This window comes from Podarcis melisellensis (assembly GCF_964234715.1).
Source record: "Podarcis melisellensis genome assembly, chromosome: 2".
NCBI lineage: Eukaryota > Metazoa > Chordata > Lepidosauria > Squamata > Lacertidae > Podarcis > Podarcis melisellensis.
Genome location: NC_138529.1, coordinates 93,043,355 through 93,062,284, shown reverse-complemented (window position 1 = coordinate 93,062,284; position 18,930 = coordinate 93,043,355). Strand labels below are relative to the sequence as shown.

Here is an 18,930-nt window from a genome sequence, read left to right as displayed (position 1 = left end):
GTACCTCAGTTTACAATCTTAATCCGTTCTGGAAGTCCGTTCTTAAACCGAAACTGTTCCTAAACCAAGGTGTGCTTTCCCTAATGAGGCCTCCCGCCGCCGGTGCCCTTCCACCGTTCGGATTCCATTCTTAGACCGAGGTAAAGTTTGCTAACCGGAACACTACTTCCGGTTTTGCAGAGTTTGTATACCGAATAGTTTGTAAACAGGGCTGTTCTTAAACCAAGGTACCACTGTAGTATTCTTCGAATAAAGTTGATATTCTCAGTCTCACATACGTTGATGATACTAAAAGTGAGACAACAAACATCTGTTAGACTGTAATTTTCATAGTAACTGCCTGCCAATGAATTTTGTACCGTTCTGCCCTCCCCTGCCTTCCCCATCTACTGCTTTTGTCTATTCAGCAAGGGGAAGGGGAAGCTGACTGAGTTGGCAAAATGACACTTCTCAATAGACTTGATTTCTTGTGCTTTTATGTGCAACCTTTCCATTTGATTTGCATAAGTGAGCAACATAAACAGTGCAGAAATGATTATATATGAGGGAAGCCAGAAGACAATCTCTCACCCTGCAATGTGATACAGGATGAAAATAACTTCCATTAAGCCTGGAGGCACCCTTCTTTGTAGGATAGATAACCTGGCTAACTGCTCATGTAAATGTAAGAACCATGAGTTGTATACAATGCTAGTCCTACACAGGATAGACCCGCTGAAATTAATAGACATGACTGACAGGCTCATTAATTTTAATGGATCTGCTCTGAGTTGTTTATTTATCGCATTTATAAACAGACTCGGATTAGCATTACATACAGTACAACCAAAGCAATTCAACAGTAATTTTAAGAATAGGCAGAAATGATGGGCGCACAACCTTCATGTGCCAACACCACCATGTACATTGGCAATGCAGCTTAGCCCATGTGCCAAAGAATAAATCCTCTTAAGCATAATTTGCTATTGGTAAACAATTAACTGCAGAAGCTATTTGAGGCATAACATTATCCTTTGTCAGCTCGTTTTGAGTTACTTGTGCAGAGTCCATGGTCTACATATATGCAAGAATGCCTACCCCACCCCCTGCCCAAAGAAAGAACAGCCACCATTACCTCCAATGCCAGAGGCTCTCCATTTCTCAGCCACCTGTAGGATGGCTTGGGTTTGCCACTTGCTCTGCATTCCCAGTATAAGTTGTCCTCCACCGCAGCTTCAAAATCCTTTATGAGCTGAACCCAGTGAGGCTTTGCTTTAAAGGAAAGCAAAAGGATAAGAAAGCCTTAATAAAGAGGGGTATTGTTCTTCAAGAAGGTGATAACAGAAGCATGTTAGGAAAGCAGCTGACCAACAGTAAATGCAGGGAATGTTCTGAACAACAACAACAACAAAATTCCTTAAATGATACATTAATGTCACATTGTGTTTTTACTTAGGCCTGTTAACACGACTAACGTTACGGCGGCAGGTGCTGATTTCGATGCCATGCCTCACTGACGCATAAGCAGCCAGGAGGAAAGTTTCCATATAAAGGAGAGTATGCAGCCATGAAATTTCCTCACCCAGCAAAATAGTTCCTTGCATCTTTGATTTATTGAGCCTTTTACGTCATTTTTTTAAAGACGCCAACTATTTGTTCTACACCCAAAGAACTGTTATGTAAAAGTGAGATGAGCATGCTGATGCTTTTGTTCCACTACATAATATGGGGTTACTATGGCAGGCTTCATGCCCACATAAGGTAGTCACAATACAATGCACACCCAGGAACAGTGAACAGAAGCAACACTGATAGGCAATACCACAGTGTGCCTGGAAATAAGGATGTTGCGGAACAGTAATACGCCTACATCACCCAGGCACAGAAGGCATTAATCAAAGTACGGTGGTAGTCAAATGAGCTCATGATATAACACAATCCAGTGCACTCTTACAATGTATAACTAGGCCATTGGAAAAGAGACTACTGTGCTTCTCATTGTACAAGAAGGCCCAACATAGAAAACTAGAGGCTTCTCAGGAGAAGGATACAAGTCTTACTGTGGAACTCATGCATACATGTTCACAACTCCTGCAAGAAGAATGAAAACTATAATAGCAAACCCAGGGGAGGGTAACACTGTGATTTCTCCAGTAGCTCAGTGGGAAAGGAGAGTGAACCCAACATGGGTTTGAGTCCCAACTTAGATAAATGCACAGATGAAGGCAATGCCTACATCATGGGAAGTGGTTGACAGCAGCAATAACTTTAAAGGCAGGCGCGGGGGGAGGCAGATGAAGCAGAACCAGAAGCAATGTCCCCTGCTCCAGAAAGCCAGGTTTAGAGTGTGGGGGGAATATGTATCCGGCCTGTTATGGTGTGACAAAGGGTACCATTGTGGGTGAATGGTTCCTAGGTGTCAGGAAGAGATCTATCTGCCCACAAAGATGTACTGTGATAGCTATCCACAATGACTGGCACGTGGAGCTGTAACTCTACAACAGTAACTGCTTATCCTGTTCATGGGCCAAGAAGCCTTGTAGCCTCACCACTCATCCCTGTATGTATTTTATTTATATTGAGATTTTCATTGTACCTTTCTAATGTGTATAGCTGCTCAAGGTACCTTGCAATGGTTAACATTAACATTCCATAATAAAAACCGTATCAGTGTGTATAGAGACAGATCTATCTTCCCCATTTGAAATTTATACCTCTGGTGCTGTAGCAATAATTGGCTACATGCTCAGTCCTATTCCCTTTGTGTTTCAACCTTGGGGTGAATTATCCGGGGTTCTCCAATGATTCTGGTGGGAATGTTCAAAGCTATACCAGTTATTCTGCAGGTTTAAGATTATATGTATGTTGAGAAAAAGATCCTAAATGAACATGGGATTCTAATTTAAGTCTGTTCCTCTCCAGGTCACAACCTAGTTTTCCTCTGTGATGTGGCTGAATCCTGAAGGTTGTATTTTTCCTCTACTACCACATTGTCGTAATTTTTCCTGCCAGTGCAGAATTGTGCTTTGTGCACACAGGAGAATTAGTAGTCCTGACCAGTGGGCATAACTCACAGACAGGATTACTCTGGCAATGTCTTAGAGCTCTGCTAAAACTCTTCTAATATCTAATTTCTGTAACCCTGGAGAATGCAGCTGATGCTCAACCTTCACCATCCTAGTCTAGGGTGCCCTTGACTCAATAGCTACATTTGCAATTGCACAAATTTATTACCTCTTTCTCCTTCTTCAGCCTCTGCTCTACTACAATCAAACAGGAGGAGAATGCAAGCCCATAGATTTTGGGTATTACTTTTCTTGTACTTTTTAATATCAGTGGGAAAATCTGTAATTCCATCACATTTCAAATACATCATTAAGTAAACATTTAAATAATGCAACTTTTAAGTTTATGGAGCATAGAACTTATGCTTAAATGCCTATGTTTGTAATTAAACTTTTTAGGAAAGAACGTTTTTGCTATTGCATCTCCATTGTTTTACCACAATAGTCTATATTCAGAAGGAAGTACCATGACTTCAGCACAGTCAGTATATATGGGTCCAAGCATTAGTTTTTGCCCTTTAGCACAGCTGAAGCCATATAGTAGGGCTCTAGGAGGGAGTGACAATAATCTATTTTAACTTTTCATTGAAATTTTGTGACCTCGCTATTCCAGAGCTAAACAGAGAAAGACATTCAGAGCTCCTTGTGCTTCTGCTATTGTCGGGAATGTGCAACTGAGGTTAGCAGTAGCTGATCCAGAGAGAAGCAGTATAAGGGTAAAGTAGAGCCAGAACTCGGAAGGGCCAATGAACTAAGAAGCACAGTCTTGAAGCACGGAGCAGAAGCCAACTGAACTATTTACTATTACAACTCATTACCAAACTGAAAACTATGGAGAGACCTGGTCTGAATAGAGATACAGTGGTACCTCGGGTTACATACGCTTCAGGTTAGTTACATATGCTTCAGGTTACAGACTCTACTAACCCAGAAATATTACCTCGGGTTAAGAACTTTGCTGCAGGATGAGAACAGAAATCGTGCTCCGGCGGCGCAGTGGCAGCAGGAGACCCCATTAGCTAAAGTGGTGCTTCAGGTTAAGAACAGTTTCAGGTTAAGAACAGACCTCCGGAACGAATTAAGTACTTAACCCGAGGTACCACTGTATTGGATTCTTGTCTCATTACACATGCTAAAGCTATTTTTGGTCATCTTCATACTATCCCTTGCTTTTTCCTGTAGGACTAATTGCAGTCATTAACTGTTGTTAACAGTCGTCAACAGGTTTACCATACCCATTGAGCCAATCACCCATCTCCTACTACACTTCTGAGAAATACCCCACCTCACCAGTGACTAACCTTGGCACCAGTGACTAACAGTGCAATCCTATACAAGTCTACTTACTGTAGTAGTAAGCCATGCTGAGCTGAGTGGGACCCCCAGGTAAGCACATGTAGGATTGGAGACTAAGGCAAAGGGTTACAGTACAAAGGAGAAATCCTATACCAGGACAAGTGGGTTAGGATCCAGCAGGTCTCCAGCTGAGCTGGGAGGTTTCTGACACAGCCAGGCTATGCTGACTTCACTCTTTCATCTTCGGCTCAGCTGGGCATAACCCATCCCATCCCAGTGGCTCTCAAACTTGCATAAGATCTGGAAAAACAGGTGTGGCATGGGAGGACCAGAGAAGCAGGTCTTAAGCTGCATCCCAAACCTATTCAGCTCAGTCACATGATCTGGCAACCTGGCACCCATCAAAATGGTGGCTTAAATGGTGATATAACTGAAACGCTATTTGAAAGGCTTGTTTTTTCCCTCTCTGCTTAGGCTGGCTCAACCAACAGTAACTCCACTCCTAAACAGAGTTCAGAACTTCTGATGGATGGAGTTTGGACCTGGCATCACTTTACACCAGCTTAATTTACATCAGTTTGTTTTAGGCCAACTTGCTCCCTCAGATTTGAAAGTCTAGCAGTAGCGTTTGTGAATCCTTCTGTAATGTGATGTTGAAAATTCTGTATGAAGAAATATAGCAAACTAATTGACTGTAGCAACTGAATCCTTAGATATCTGAAGCTGGCATTTTATTCTTTTGATGCAAAGGTCATAGCTTCCCAGTTGCCCCACAAGCTGTCCATACCGTACTATGTCTTAGAAGACATTCTTTGTTTTTTTATCCAATTGTCTGACCCCCCCCCCCCCCAGATTCCTTTTGTGAATCTTAAGGGCACTGTTGCCCTCCTTTGCTCTCTTTTTTAACATAATCATTGCTTTGAGAGAAGTTGCTATGAGATAAGAAGCAATATAATGTAAGAAATAGATGCAGAATACCAAGATAACCTCTTGTGCATTTTAAAGTATGAACACACTGAACGCCAAGAGACTATATTGCTGTTTTCTTAATATAAAACTATTTTGCAAGCTGACATTTTTGTTTTTTTTAAAAAAATCCCCAAGAAAGGCATTTCTTTATTGTAGAAATAGCAAATTAAGGAATGTTTCACTTCCCATTGCAAAGGCTAAGCAATGCACACAGGCAGCGCATAAGAAATGCTGTCCCAAAAATCTTTGTGATATATATTGTTCCATAAAGGAATATAATGCTACAGTTTGCTATGTATTGTATATATAAAATAATAAGAGTGCAGTCCTTCATAGCCTTATATTTGCTGCTGGGAGAGACTAAGGTCTGTCAGTTGTGGGCCCCTCCTGCAGCTGCAGAGAGAGCATGGTGGATTGAACGCTATCGTCAACGGTTTTCTTGTCATTAGTAAATGGCATAGAATATTGACTAGGATGAATGGTGAAGGGGTGTTACGGTGACAGCCACAACACTGCTGTATCTGTTATCATGTGGGGAGCCTGATTTGGAACCCTCAGCTGGCAAAGTAAAAAATGCCACAGAATGATGACCTTTGCAAACTGACAGGGATTCAGGTGCAGTTGTCAAATCTGCTAGTCCACTGCTGCTTCTAGACACTTGTGACAATTAAGTCTGAGATGAAAAACAGGTTGTTCATCTGCTTCCACTGTTGGAGGCAGTATGCCTCTGAATGTCAGTTTCTGGAAATCACAAGTGGGTTGGTGCCCTTAGTTCCTGCTTGGGGGCTTCTCACAAGCATCTGGTTGGCCACTGAGAGAACAGGATTCTGGATGAGATGAACCATTGGCCTGATCCAGCAGTGTTCTAAGTGCCGCATTTACGCATAAGCTAAACAAGCTATAGCTTAGGCCCCACTCTCTTAGGGGCCCCAAAAATTTTTGAAGGAAAAAACTACTGGATGTACATTTCCATAACATATGATAAAAAACAAATAAAATAAAACCTACACACAGCAACAGTGCTTTGTGTTGTGTAGGCTCCTATGATGTAAGTAATGGGCCCCGCCTGCTGGTCTTCTCCCTAAAATATCACTGGTTTGCTCATTTCTATATATAGGGACGCGGGTGGCGCTGTGGGTTAAACCACAGAGCCTAGGACTTGCCAATCAGAAGGTCGGCGGTTTGAATCCCTGCATCGGGGTGAGCTCCCGTTGCTCGGTCCCTGCTCCTGCCAATCTAGCAGTTTGAAAGCACGTCAAAGTCCAAGTAGATAAATAGGAACCGCTCCGGCGGGAAGGTAAACTGCGTTTCCGTGTGCTGCTCTGGTTTGCCAGAAGCGGCTTAGTCATGTTGGCCACATGACCCGGAAGCTGTACGCCGGCTCCCTCGGCCAATAAAGTGAGATGAGCGTCGCAACCCCAGAGTCGGTCACGACTGGACCTAATGATCAGGGATCCCTTTACCTTTATATATAAGGTGCCTACATTCTGCATTGACTGGTTGCATGTCAACATGTGCAAATGGCTTTAGATACCTATTAGGTCCATAAATTACCATATAGCATATGTTCAGCACAAAAACAGCAAAAAATTGTTGTTGACAAAGGACAGCTGGACATATAAAAAGCCGCATTACCTTCAGTAGCTTAGGGCCTCATCAAACCTAAGCGTTCTTCTTACGTTCTTACACTGATTAAAATAACTGATCATACAGTAAGTATGCTGTGCAGCAGCGATGATGATGTACCACCACCAGCAGCAGCAGCAACAAGAAACATCACATGCTCATGTGCGCACCCACACATCTATAGTTTGGCTGTATATGAAGCTTTCCATATCACACAGTGCCCCAACCATTCAGATGGTCCATCAAATATGTTTGGGTTGGGTGAGATTCAGTTGCTATGCTAGCCATAAATAACCACCTCATATGTTAAAGTGATACAGAGTTTATATTATCAGTTCTCCACTGTAATCCATATGACAGGATTAACCAGTTTTATTTAATCTTTCCTGCTTTGACATTTGCCTGGGTGACGCTTATAGAATGCTAACTGGTTTATAGTTAGAAAATGTCTACTTATAATTAAGGTTTTCATCCTTTTCTGCACACTGGGAGATTTTTTTCTTTTTCTTTTTTTGATTAATATATCTTTTCCATAATTGAGGGTGATATCACCTTGTGACTCAAAATATGAACTTGTCACAATGTGGGAGATATCACAGCTTAGAAATCTTATGAATAGGCTAAACCATTTGCACGTTTATCTTCCAATAAAGTAGCAACATCAACTTTTCTGAACTTCCTGTCAGACGTTATTCCAGGAAACAGCACATGTCATATTTAAGACCTTTTAGATACCACCAGTCTTCCAGAATCACTAAAACACTGTCACTGGCTGTTTTTTGTTCTTCTTGTTGTTATTTACTGGAAATAATTTCCTATGAACCAGGGATCAACCAAATGTAAGAGAGAGCAAATTGCTCAAATATAGACTTGAAAAGGAATGCAGATCTCTACAGTGGAATCTATAACCAGACACAGCTTCCACTGAGACAAAACGAAAAGATAAACTGCTCACTGGTACAGAGATTAAAACAATATATACTTAAAGGATATTATCAAAACTGGGCTTATGTTTTCAATATGATCACCATAGACATCATTATATGAAAAAGCACTTTTCATGTACAAGTTCTCATATACCGATAGTAAGTACGAAAGATACTGGTTCCTGATGTTTTGTAAAGAAATATGGACATAAAAGTGTCCCAACATCCATTTCTGTGATGGAGGAAGTCTTTTTGCAGTGAGAGGAATAATCTTCAACAGAGGAAATGTCTCACCATTGGAGAAAGCCCCATTAGGGAGTAATACAAACCCAAGATTCACTAATCTTATCCCCTTTGCTTAATCATGTGGCCTGGCAACCTAGCAGAATATATGCCAGCAAAAAGGGTGTAAGTTTATTTTAAAGGTCTGCTTTTCCTTAATCCAGCTCAGCCAGCAGTAGTCCTGCTCCTGTTTGGACCTGGTGTACTCTATATTGGCTGCCTGGCTGCCCACACTGAGAATTGTCCCATTAGAGGAAGTTGCACACTGACTGTTGGGAGAAGGAAATTCTGTTAAAAGCAGAAATAAGAGAAATGGAAGCAGAGACCAATAGCAATCAACGTCAGCTTAAAACTATGTTTGAAACCAATAACAAAACTTTTAAGAGTCCAGTCTCTTTTAAAAACTTGCACATTAAAAGCCTACACAAAGAGCAGTGTTTCAGTTAGCACCTAGAAGCCAACAAGGAAAGCGCTAGGTGAAGTAGACCAGGGAAGGGATTTCTGCAAGCAGTTCACTCCAACTATATTCCTGTGATCCTAGAGGGCAGTGAACTATAACCAATATATTTCTCCTGGTTCTCATCATAATGTACATAATGCCCCATCATCCTTTGGGGGGTTTGATTTAGGAAAGTTCTATGATGTGAGATTAACAAACTGAGATCCCTGTGTAAATAGATTCAGGTAAGTAGCCGTGTTGGTCTGACACAGTCAAAATAAAAATAATAATAATAAAAAATTGTCCAGTAGCACCTTATAGACCAGCTAAGTTTGTTCTTGGTATAAGCTTTCGTGTGCATGCACAATTCTTCAGATACACTGAAATAGAAGTCACCAAACCCTTATATATAGTGGGAGGGTGGGGTGGGGTTTTTCTCAGGAGGGTAGTAGGAGTTGGGTGATTGGCTCAATGGGTATAGTAAACCTGTTAACGACTGCAATTAGTCCTACAGAAAAAAGGAAGGGATAGTATGCAGATGATTAGCATATGTAATGAGACAGGAATCCAATATCTCTATTAAGACCAGGTCTCTCCATAGTTTTCAGTTTAGTGATAAAGTCCCACTGAATGGTAGCTGGGCTTTGTTCTGACTTCATATTTATACAACTGCATCACATTAAAATTGGACATTTGCCATTTTAAAGGTAAAGGTAAAGGTACCCCTGACCATTAGGTCCAGTCGTGGACGACTCTGGGGTTGCGCTCATCTTGCTCTATAGGCCAAGGGAACTGGCATTTGTTCGCAGACAGCTTCCCGGTCACGTGGCCAGCATGACTAAACCATTTCAACATTTTTTTTCTATTAAAAAAAAGGTTTCTTACCATAATATGTCAAGCGCCCCCTGGCAACATTTTTCCCTCTAGAGTTCTCAGTAATGCACTCATAGAGACCAGCATCTTCTTGTTGGAAATTTGGAATTTCAATCATGCCATTGGATTTCCTCAACATTACTTTGCTTGGAAATGGCATCCCATCAGCTCTTCTCCAGTTAATCCGAGGTACTGGGCTGCAGAAACCAAATGCAATTAAGGCTTTTGAAGATAATTTTAAAAGAACTGATTAAAAATGAAACAAAATATTGCAGCATATGAAGGAATTAACAATATTTGGTACTTTAAAACAACACCAACACACCACTGTGATAATTTATTCTAGAGTACCTGTTACACTTTCATTGACTGGGAATCTAGAACTTGATACTCAGTCATTATCTAAGATTGAGACATAGTCAAGTGAGCCAAGACTTCATTGCTTTCGGATGGATACATTAATCCTAGGTAGGATTGATGGACACTCTAGGTCCAAAAGCATAAATATGTGTTATTGTTTTAGTCTTTTGGTCTCTGGAAATTCTCAGGAGGTATTCTAATTTCAGTTCTAATTCCATCGTCACAAGAATCAGATTTTTTTTTTGGGGGGGGGGGGAGGAATCCATGGGTCAAAGTGAAATTTAGCCCAAATCTTGCAGACTCCAATGGTTCAATGTTTTCTCACTATAATCCTAGCTCAGGAGGTTGTTTTTGTGACCAGTCATACCACCTTAGAATCAGTGTGGGATACTGGTTAGTGCTGTAGCAGGACATGAGAGACCATGGTTCAATCCCCACTCAGACATGAAACTCACTGGGTGACCTTGAGCCAGTCATTCACTCTCAGCATAACTTACTTCACAGGTGAGGATAGAATGGGGAGGAGGCAAAGTATGTACTTATTTGTTTTAAACAAGGCAGCAGAAAAATCTTATTAATGTATCACATGTGCAATAATAGTGATAAGTTTTTTAGTTTATAACTGGACACAAAGATTGTAACTATTTATATGCAACTAAAAAAATATGGCATATTTAAAAGGATCTCACGTCATCCATTTAACGTACAACATAACTTTTCTGTTTCCAACTATTGCAATATAGATAAACATGAATACAAACTTACTTTCCAAGGGCAAAGCATTCCAGTTTTACTATCGAACCTTTAGCAGCTGGAAGTGATTCAGGAAACTGAACTTCTATTTTGGGTTCGTATTCCCCCATTACTCCTATTATTTCAGAAAAGGAAAAGAGTGATTAGGGAAGGAGGCTTGTATCTTTGAGCCCCAGAGAACAACTATGCAATAAGGCTTCTTTGGATATTTTAAGGAAGGGATTTATTATGTATTATTTCTTTTAGCTGCCTAGTAGTCTTCTGGTTGACAACCGTCATTTGGTTGACAATTCCTAGTAGCCACTCTTGTCTTTGGGTTCTTTCAATATACTTCATCAGAATCACCACTTAACAGTATCCTACATGATGACATTACACCCCAAAAATAGGGCACTAAAGGAAAGTACAAGAGCCATAACTAGCAAGGCAAAGGCAACATAAATATTTTTGTTAGAGATAAATTATGCATTGAAAAAAGTGTGTACAGTGGTGCCCCGCTAGACGAATGCCTCGCAAGACGAAAAACCCGCAAGACGAAAGGGTTTTTCGGTTTTTGCGACGCTTCGCTAGACGATTTTCCCTATGGGCTTGCATCGCAAGACGAAAGCCCATAGGGAAATCTCGGGGACCTTTTTTTAAATGCTGGCGGTGGGGAGCAAAGCCTTCCCCCCCCCTCCGGACTTCAGAAGAGGTCCAGGAAGGCCGGCGGGGGCGAAAGGCTTTGCTCCCCACCGCCAGCATTTTAAAAGCGGTCCGGGATAGCAGGGAAGCGCTTCCCGCTATCCCGGACGGCTTTTGAAGGCAGGCAGGGGGGGCAAAGACTTTTGCCCCCCCTGCCTGCCTAACCGGGGGCTTTTAAATCGCCCCGGGACTGTCCGGGGCGATTTAAAAGCCCCCGGACGGCTTTTGAAGCCTCCCCCCCGCCGCCTGGCTTCGGGGCATCGTCCCGATGCCGGGCGGTGGGGCAGGAACGCCTCCCCCAGCCGCCCGGCATCGGAACGATGTCCCGAAGCCGGGCGGCCGGGCGGGAAAGCCTCCCCCCGCCGCCCGGCTTAGGGGCATCGTCCCGATGCCGGGCGGTGGGGCAGGAACGCCTCCCCCAGCCGCCCGGCATCGGAACGATGTCCCGAAGCCGGGCGGCCGGGCGAGAAAGCCTCCCCCCGCCGCCCGGCTTCGGGGCATCGTCCCGATGCCGGGCGGTGGGGCAGGAACGCCTCCCCCAGCCGCCCGGCATCGGAACGATGTCCCGAAGCCGGGCGGCCGGGCGGGAAAGCCTCCCCCCGCCGCCCGGCTTAGGGGCATCGTCCCGATGCCGGGCGGTGGGGCAGGAACGCCTCCCCCAGCCGCCCGGCATCGGAACGATGTCCCGAAGCCGGGCGGCCGGGCGAGAAAGCCTCCCCCCGCCGCCCGGCTTCGGGGCATCGTCCCGATGCCGGGCGGTGGGGCAGGAACGCCTCCCCCCGCCGCCCGGCATCGGGGCATCGTCCCGATGCCGGGCGGTGGGGCAGGAACGCCTCCCCCAGCCGCCCGGCTTCGGGGCATCGTCCCGATGCCGGGCGGTGGGGCAGGAACGCCTCCCCCAGCCGCCCGGCTTCGGGGCATCGTCCCGATGCCGGGCGGTGGGGCAGGAACGCCTCCCCCAGCCGCCCGGCTTCGGGGCATCGTCCCGATGCCGGGCGGTGGGGCAGGAACGCCTCCCCCAGCCGCCCGGCTTCGGGGCATCGTCCCGATGCCGGGCGGTGGGGCAGGAACGCCTCCCCCAGCCGCCCGGCATCGGAACGATGTCCCGATGCCGGGCGGTGGGGCAGGAACGCCTCCCCCAGCCGCCCGGCTTCGGGGCATCGTCCCGATGCCGGGCGGTGGGGCAGGAACGCCTCCCCCAGCCGCCCGGCATCGGAACGATGTCCCGAAGCCGGGCGGCCGGGCGAGAAAGCCTCCCCCCGCCGCCCGGCTTAGGGGCATCGTCCCGATGCCGGGCGGTGGGGCAGGAACGCCTCCCCCAGCCGCCCGGCTTCGGGGCATCGTCCCGATGCCGGGCGGTGGGGCAGGAACGCCTCCCCCAGCCGCCCGGCTTCGGGGCATCGTCCCGATGCCGGGCGGTGGGGCAGGAACGCCTCCCCCAGCCGCCCGGCTTCGGGGCATCGTCCCGATGCCGGGCGGTGGGGCAGGAACGCCTCCCCCAGCCGCCTGGCTTCGGGGCATCGTCCCGATGCCGGGCGGTGGGGCAGGAACGCCTCCCCCAGCCGCCCGGCATCGGAACGATGTCCCGAAGCCGGGCGGCCGGGCAAGAAAGCCTCCCCCCGCCGCCCGGCATCGGAACGATGTCCCGAAGCCGAGCGGCGGGGCGAGAAAGCCTTTGTCCCCCCTGCCTGCCTTCCCAGGGGCTTTTAAATCGCCCCGGACAGCGGAGAAGTCCTCCGCTGTCCCGGGCGATTTTAAAATGCTGCCCGCCAGAAGAGGTCGGGGGAAGGCGTTTTCCATAGGAACGCATTAATTGATTTTCAATGCATTCCTATGGAAAACCGTGCATCGCAAGACGAAAAACTCGCAAGACGAAGAGACTTGCGGAACGAATTAATTTCGTCTTGCGAGGCACCACTGTATTCCAAAGAATTAGAAACTATTGAGTATTACACTAAGCAACTGTTAGTTGCTGCATTATATAAGCATAAACTCATACATACCATCAGTACGCAGCACTAAAGGTGTTGGCGAGCCAAGAACTTTGGCATTTGTTACGGTACTTGTCACGACACATGTATAATTTCCTACATCAGATGGCTCTACTTTGGCTATGTAGAGATGCCCAGTTTCCTGAGAAACAAATCGACGACTGTCTTCTTGCACAAATGATGGATATTCATTGAAGATCCAAGCATAAGAATGTTCTGAAAGTCAATATATGAAAATACACATTAAATGAGATGTATTCTTAAGCAGATGAATCCCAAGGTTGTTTGCTTGTCATACAGTTATGGGAAAGAACCCATATCTAGTAGGAATAATGTAGCACCATATGCATATGATTTCACCCATAATTATTCACATCTCTAAAGCAACAACAGCTTTTTGGTGCTTTTCTAGAACAAGTGTGTGACTTTAAGAAAACAGTCACACATGTATATCTTTGACTCCCTATTACTTCACTTGGTGACTCAGCACTTAGGGCAAGTTGTTAGATTATAGGAGAAGAGGATTTGGTTCCATCCCTTGTCCATTCTGGCAATTCTAAGATGATAAGAAGGGCCAAAAATGTGGCACTAGCATGCCACATGTCACAAATTTCAGTAACCATAATCCAGTGCAGTTGCACATGCAAAGGTTCATTAGGATTTGCAGCATGCAAATTGGTATTGGACCACTGCCACCGTCATCTAGTCAATTTGAAGTAGTATGGCAATGGGATTAGATCCGAGAAGAACTGCAGTTACTATGTAATTTAGTTTTATAGATCACAGTTTATGGACAGAATATGGGTGTGTGTATCAAAAGCCATTTCCTATAGGAGCTGGTATGTTATCTTTCTCCAAGCTCATATGCTTGAGTAAGGTTTTTAAAACACGGTTTCAAAGGTAGATATTATTTTCATCTTTAAAAAATAAGTAGATGAATATAAAAGCCTTTGCAGCTTCTATAGCAACTGATTTCAGTTAATTATAATCTAACTGACCTGCCTAGTAGTCATTAACACATCTTGCCAAACTTCCTCACTGCCTTTACAAATCTTGCCTGTGTGTAACCTAGTAATTTACAAGTGGGCCTGGGAAATTATTTTCATGCAGCTACAGGAAAAGAAAATTACTGAATGGTATTAGTATTGCTTTGCCAAGAAATAAGAGAACAGAAAGGTTAATTCACAGTATGTAAAATGTTGCATAAAACTAAAAACAAACTAATGCAAATTATTGAAATATTTATGGTATCTGTTAACAACAGAAAGAAGTTCAAAATTTGATTGCTTTTCCAATTATCTTTAATTGCCCTTTATTAAACTATAAAGATATACCATTATGTAAGCTAGAAAAAAGCTAACAATGGCAAACAAGTAGATTTCGGGTAATTTAAAAGTGTTTCTAATTATGTATTTCTTAAATTTATATCCTGCCTTTTCACCCAAAGGTCCACAAGGCGTCTAACAGTAAAACTAAAACTAAAATACAGAATGTCAGAAACGAAGAAGCCAGATAAATCAATCATACTAATAAAATCTAATTCTATCTGAACAAATTGCGGCATATTTACAATGTCCACAAGAACTTAGTTGATGATGAAGATATTTAAACTATGGGCAAGTTCATATGGTGATAGAATCGGAATACAGGAATCCTGTCCACAGCTGTCTCTGTGTGGCTATTACCAAAACAATCATTTCTGTTCATAAAACTTTGCATCAGCTCCACATATCTAAAATAAAGTTTGTTCACAATCTCCATCAAGCTGATAGCCATGATACTGTCTGTAATTAGCAAAATCAGTTGTTTTAGCACTTCTGGATGAGAAGAGACACCGGAGAAATCGCTGATTCACCTCCATCAGTGATACAAGGTATCTTGTAAGGAAAGGGCAAGCAGAAGGCAAATTGACGTGATTCATATGAAAATATTCACAAATTTAAAGGTGTTATTGCTGTTATGTTAAGGGAAGACACAAAAGCAGTTCATGTTAATGATGTCTTCTGGATAACTTATATAAACAAGATCATGGCAATCAGGAAGAAAGTTGAGTTGTAAAACTGTCACTCAAAGTCAGAGGTTTACTTGGACTTTTGTTTATCAGTTAAAAGCCATAACATTTACATTCCCATGTTAGGGTAAGATAGTAGTAGCTCTGCGTTAAGACCTGTCAATTCTTATCTAGAAAATGAAATGCACAAATGTAGAACTTATCTATAAGAAACAGATGTGTCCATGTCCAATCATCTTCTAATTATTTAAGAACATTTAAATAACAGAATATAAGCCCAAATTTATGGGATTCTTCGCTTATGTTAAAGATTAATTCAACATGATGTGATCTTTAGAAATTGCACAAATATGCTCTAAGTTCTAAACAAATTAGCTTTCTACCATCTTAAGCTCCTTGTCTGTAAACCTTCCAGCTGGAACAGGGATGGGCAAGATTACTTTCTCCTAGAAATGCTACCCTGCTGAAATTCTAAGATGTAAACATTTGTATAAGAAATGTATTGTAACTATTATTTATTATCCTAGTCTATTTTATATTTTGATGTCTAGGTTTTACTGGAAAAGCATACATTTATTAAAAAAAACTGAAATTGGCATGAAAAGATCCTTATTTACTAATTCTTGCTACTATGGATCAAGAATTGAACACACCAAACCAGTTCTAAGTGAAACTGCTTAACTGTCTTAATCAGATGTAGGTGGCTAACAAATAGCCTAAAGCTTCCCAACTATTAAACAGTACATTATGAAAAGTTTAGTACTTAACAAATAACCAACATTATTTCCACATGTAATAGCTGCAAAATCAGTGATATTCCCAGTGCACTGTGAAGGCCTTCCAGGAAAATTGGATCAAACCAACTCAAGCAACTGTGACAAGCGGTGACTCCTGGCACCCAGGTATAGATTCTGAATCAACCGCAGCATACAAACTGAGTGAAATTTGAACATGACAAGATGAGAAAGGCTGTGCCTGCAAATAATCCACTACAGCTTGGATCAACTTCACCCATAAGCAAAGAGTTGTAGTAAACTATAGATAGCGCCCCCTCTCAAGAAAACAGATACAGGACTAAGAACAGTATAACAAGGAAGAAATGTGTTGAGGTGCAAACATAGCTTTCCATCATTCCTCCCTGGCTTTTCCACAATATTTATGTCTGTATGTGGTTCCTCAAACTTTGGGACAGCTTGTTCTGGCATTTTTCCTTCCTTTTAAAAGCAGGGTTTAGCAAAATCATTTAGGTAACTAAGTTTTAAAATGAGTATCTCAATTGGAACAATTGTCGCATGTGCTAACAGCGTTCAAACAGTTTGGACAGAGATTAACATAGTGACATGTCCAATTTGCCGTGTTCACTTAAATTAACCACCCTTTAACGAGACTATTCTTCAATATCATCTTCATTATTAATTGAGGGCAAAGTAGTTCTTACAACGCAACAGTTCCCACTTGTTTTCCTTGCACTTTTTGCAATTTATCTCACTGACAATCCCATTTGTGTCACAAAACCTTCTACTTACAGTAAATTCAAATTCCTAAACTATCATTCTAATTCTTAGTCAAGGTAGGTAAGCTTATGAAGCAAGACTACTTCATATTCATAGCAGAAGATTGGGACATTTTAGGTGGCCAAAAGGTAGGAATGCAAATCTGAGTAATACCTGAGCTTAGGAAAGAGCACAGCAACTTTAGCCCTGACCTGCACTCTGAGGCAGTGAGAGGTAAAGGTGTTTCCTCCACAGCCAGTTCCATAAAACATTTGTTAATTAGACATGACACTCACAGAGTGCAAATGCAATAATGGTTTTTTGGTTTTTTAATACTCTATTTCTTCAACCACAAAAAATTAGATGAGCATATTTAAACCTGATTTAGAATATATTTTCCCATTTCCACATTTCTCAAAGCCGTTAACAGGGCTTGACTTTTGTTTTAATTTTGCAGAAGTCTTGGTTCTTTTTACTTTTTACTAAATAACACTGGTAAAGGGGCCCCTGACTATTAGGTCCAGTCATGGCCAACTCTGGGGTTGCGGTGCTCATCTCGCTTTATTGGCCGAGGGAGCTGGCGTACAGTTTCCGGCTCATGTGGCTAGCATTACTAAGCCGCTTCTGGTGAACCAGAGCAGCGCACGGAAACGCCGTTTACCTTCCTACCGGAGCAGTACCTATTTATCTACTTGCACTTTGACATGCTTTCGAACTGCTATGTTGGCAGAAGCAGGGACCGAGCAACAGGAGCTCACCCTGTCACGGGGATTCGAACCGCCGACCTTCTGATCGGCATGTCCTAGGCTCTGTGGTTTAACCCACAGACTGCAATGTTAAAGGCTGGTACTGCTTAATTTTGCATTTTCTTACACTAGCAGAACAATTGTTCCAGGCTGTGGGATGTTTGGATTCAGCAGAGGCATCATATTGTTCAGCTCTCTGGACTGAGCAGGCCTCCTGCCAAGCACTGAGGTGAGTGTGGCATTGATGTATAGGTCATTTCTAATATTGGGCTATTTTATATTTCAGTGTCTATGTTTTATTGAGAAAGTACAGATTTATAATAAAAAAAATGGATTCAAGGAATCTTCTTTACTGATTCTCGCTACTACAAAACAAGAATTGATCACACCATAATTTTACGAGTAATCTCTGTTGCAAAACTTTCTGTTGTTGTTGACAACGAGAAACAAAAATACGCACAGGATTACAGCCTTAATCAAATGTTCATTGCACTTTAAAACAGAGAGCATCATTCCATCTGTAACAATCTGCCATAATTTAATTTTGTATTGGTGAAATCAAAACAAAATTGCATTGTTTCCTAAATAAAACTGTAGTAAACAACCTCTCATGTGACTTTTGTTTCATATATTACACACCCACACACACCCTTTTCTAGTGAGATTACTTCAAGGAAAATAAAACTTCTCTTGTCAATTACATTTCTTCAGTTGATTTTCCATTAAACATAGAAATAATTTGTTTTAGTAATATCCTGGGATATGCATTCCTCTACTTCAGCTAGATGTTTTTGAACTTTCTTCAGGCCCAAAGCTGCATAAGGAGTGGAGATTTGACATACACTATTCAACAGTATTTTTTTTCAGAACTCCATTTTTATTTCTTTTTTAAAAAATATCTTTTACTTAATCAGCTTACAGCCTGCTCTTCCTTGAGGAAGCTTGAAGTGACACATTTGGGGTTGCAGGCAATCTCTTATCCAGGCACAGATTAGGATCAGAACCCTGTTTTGAATACTATAACATAGTCTATGAGAGTCTTCTGGAGACATGGTGGAAAGAGTAATCAGATGATGAGGGGGAGGAAATAGGGGAGTTGGAGATAGAACAATCCCAGGAAGGGTCTGATCCATGTGGGCTGTGGGGTTTTGTGTTAATCTCTGAAATTACAACCCAGCACCTTTCTTTCTGACCCCCTGCTGGTCAATGAACCCCATTGTTCAATGCACCCCATTATCCATCACAAATAACTTATGTCAGTCCTCTTAACCCTTGCAAGCCTGGAAGTCGCTCAAAGCTGGAAAGCCAATGGGCACACGTTCTAAGGACATGTAGTGGTCTTGAGTGTTGGACACAGCACTTTCAGAACACATAAACTATCATCGTACTTAAGGTAATTGTGAAAGATAATCTTATATTCTTGTAGTCATGGCTGGGAAT

The 18,930-nt window shown here is 43.0% G+C and overlaps 1 protein-coding gene across 1 annotated transcript in view; it reads right to left on the bottom strand.

The window, feature by feature from the left end:
• Positions 1-18,930, bottom strand: part of LOC309364393 (contactin-3-like) — a 165,613-nt gene that overhangs the window by 44,671 nt on the left and 102,012 nt on the right. The window contains exons 4-7 of the mRNA XM_081901579.1: positions 13,253-13,456; positions 10,581-10,683; positions 9,468-9,652; positions 1,115-1,251 (exon numbers count right to left, since the gene is read on the bottom strand). Coding sequence (XP_081757705.1) covers positions 1,115-1,251; positions 9,468-9,652; positions 10,581-10,683; positions 13,253-13,456 — 629 coding nt within the window. The remainder of the gene's footprint in view (positions 1-1,114; positions 1,252-9,467; positions 9,653-10,580; positions 10,684-13,252; positions 13,457-18,930) is intronic.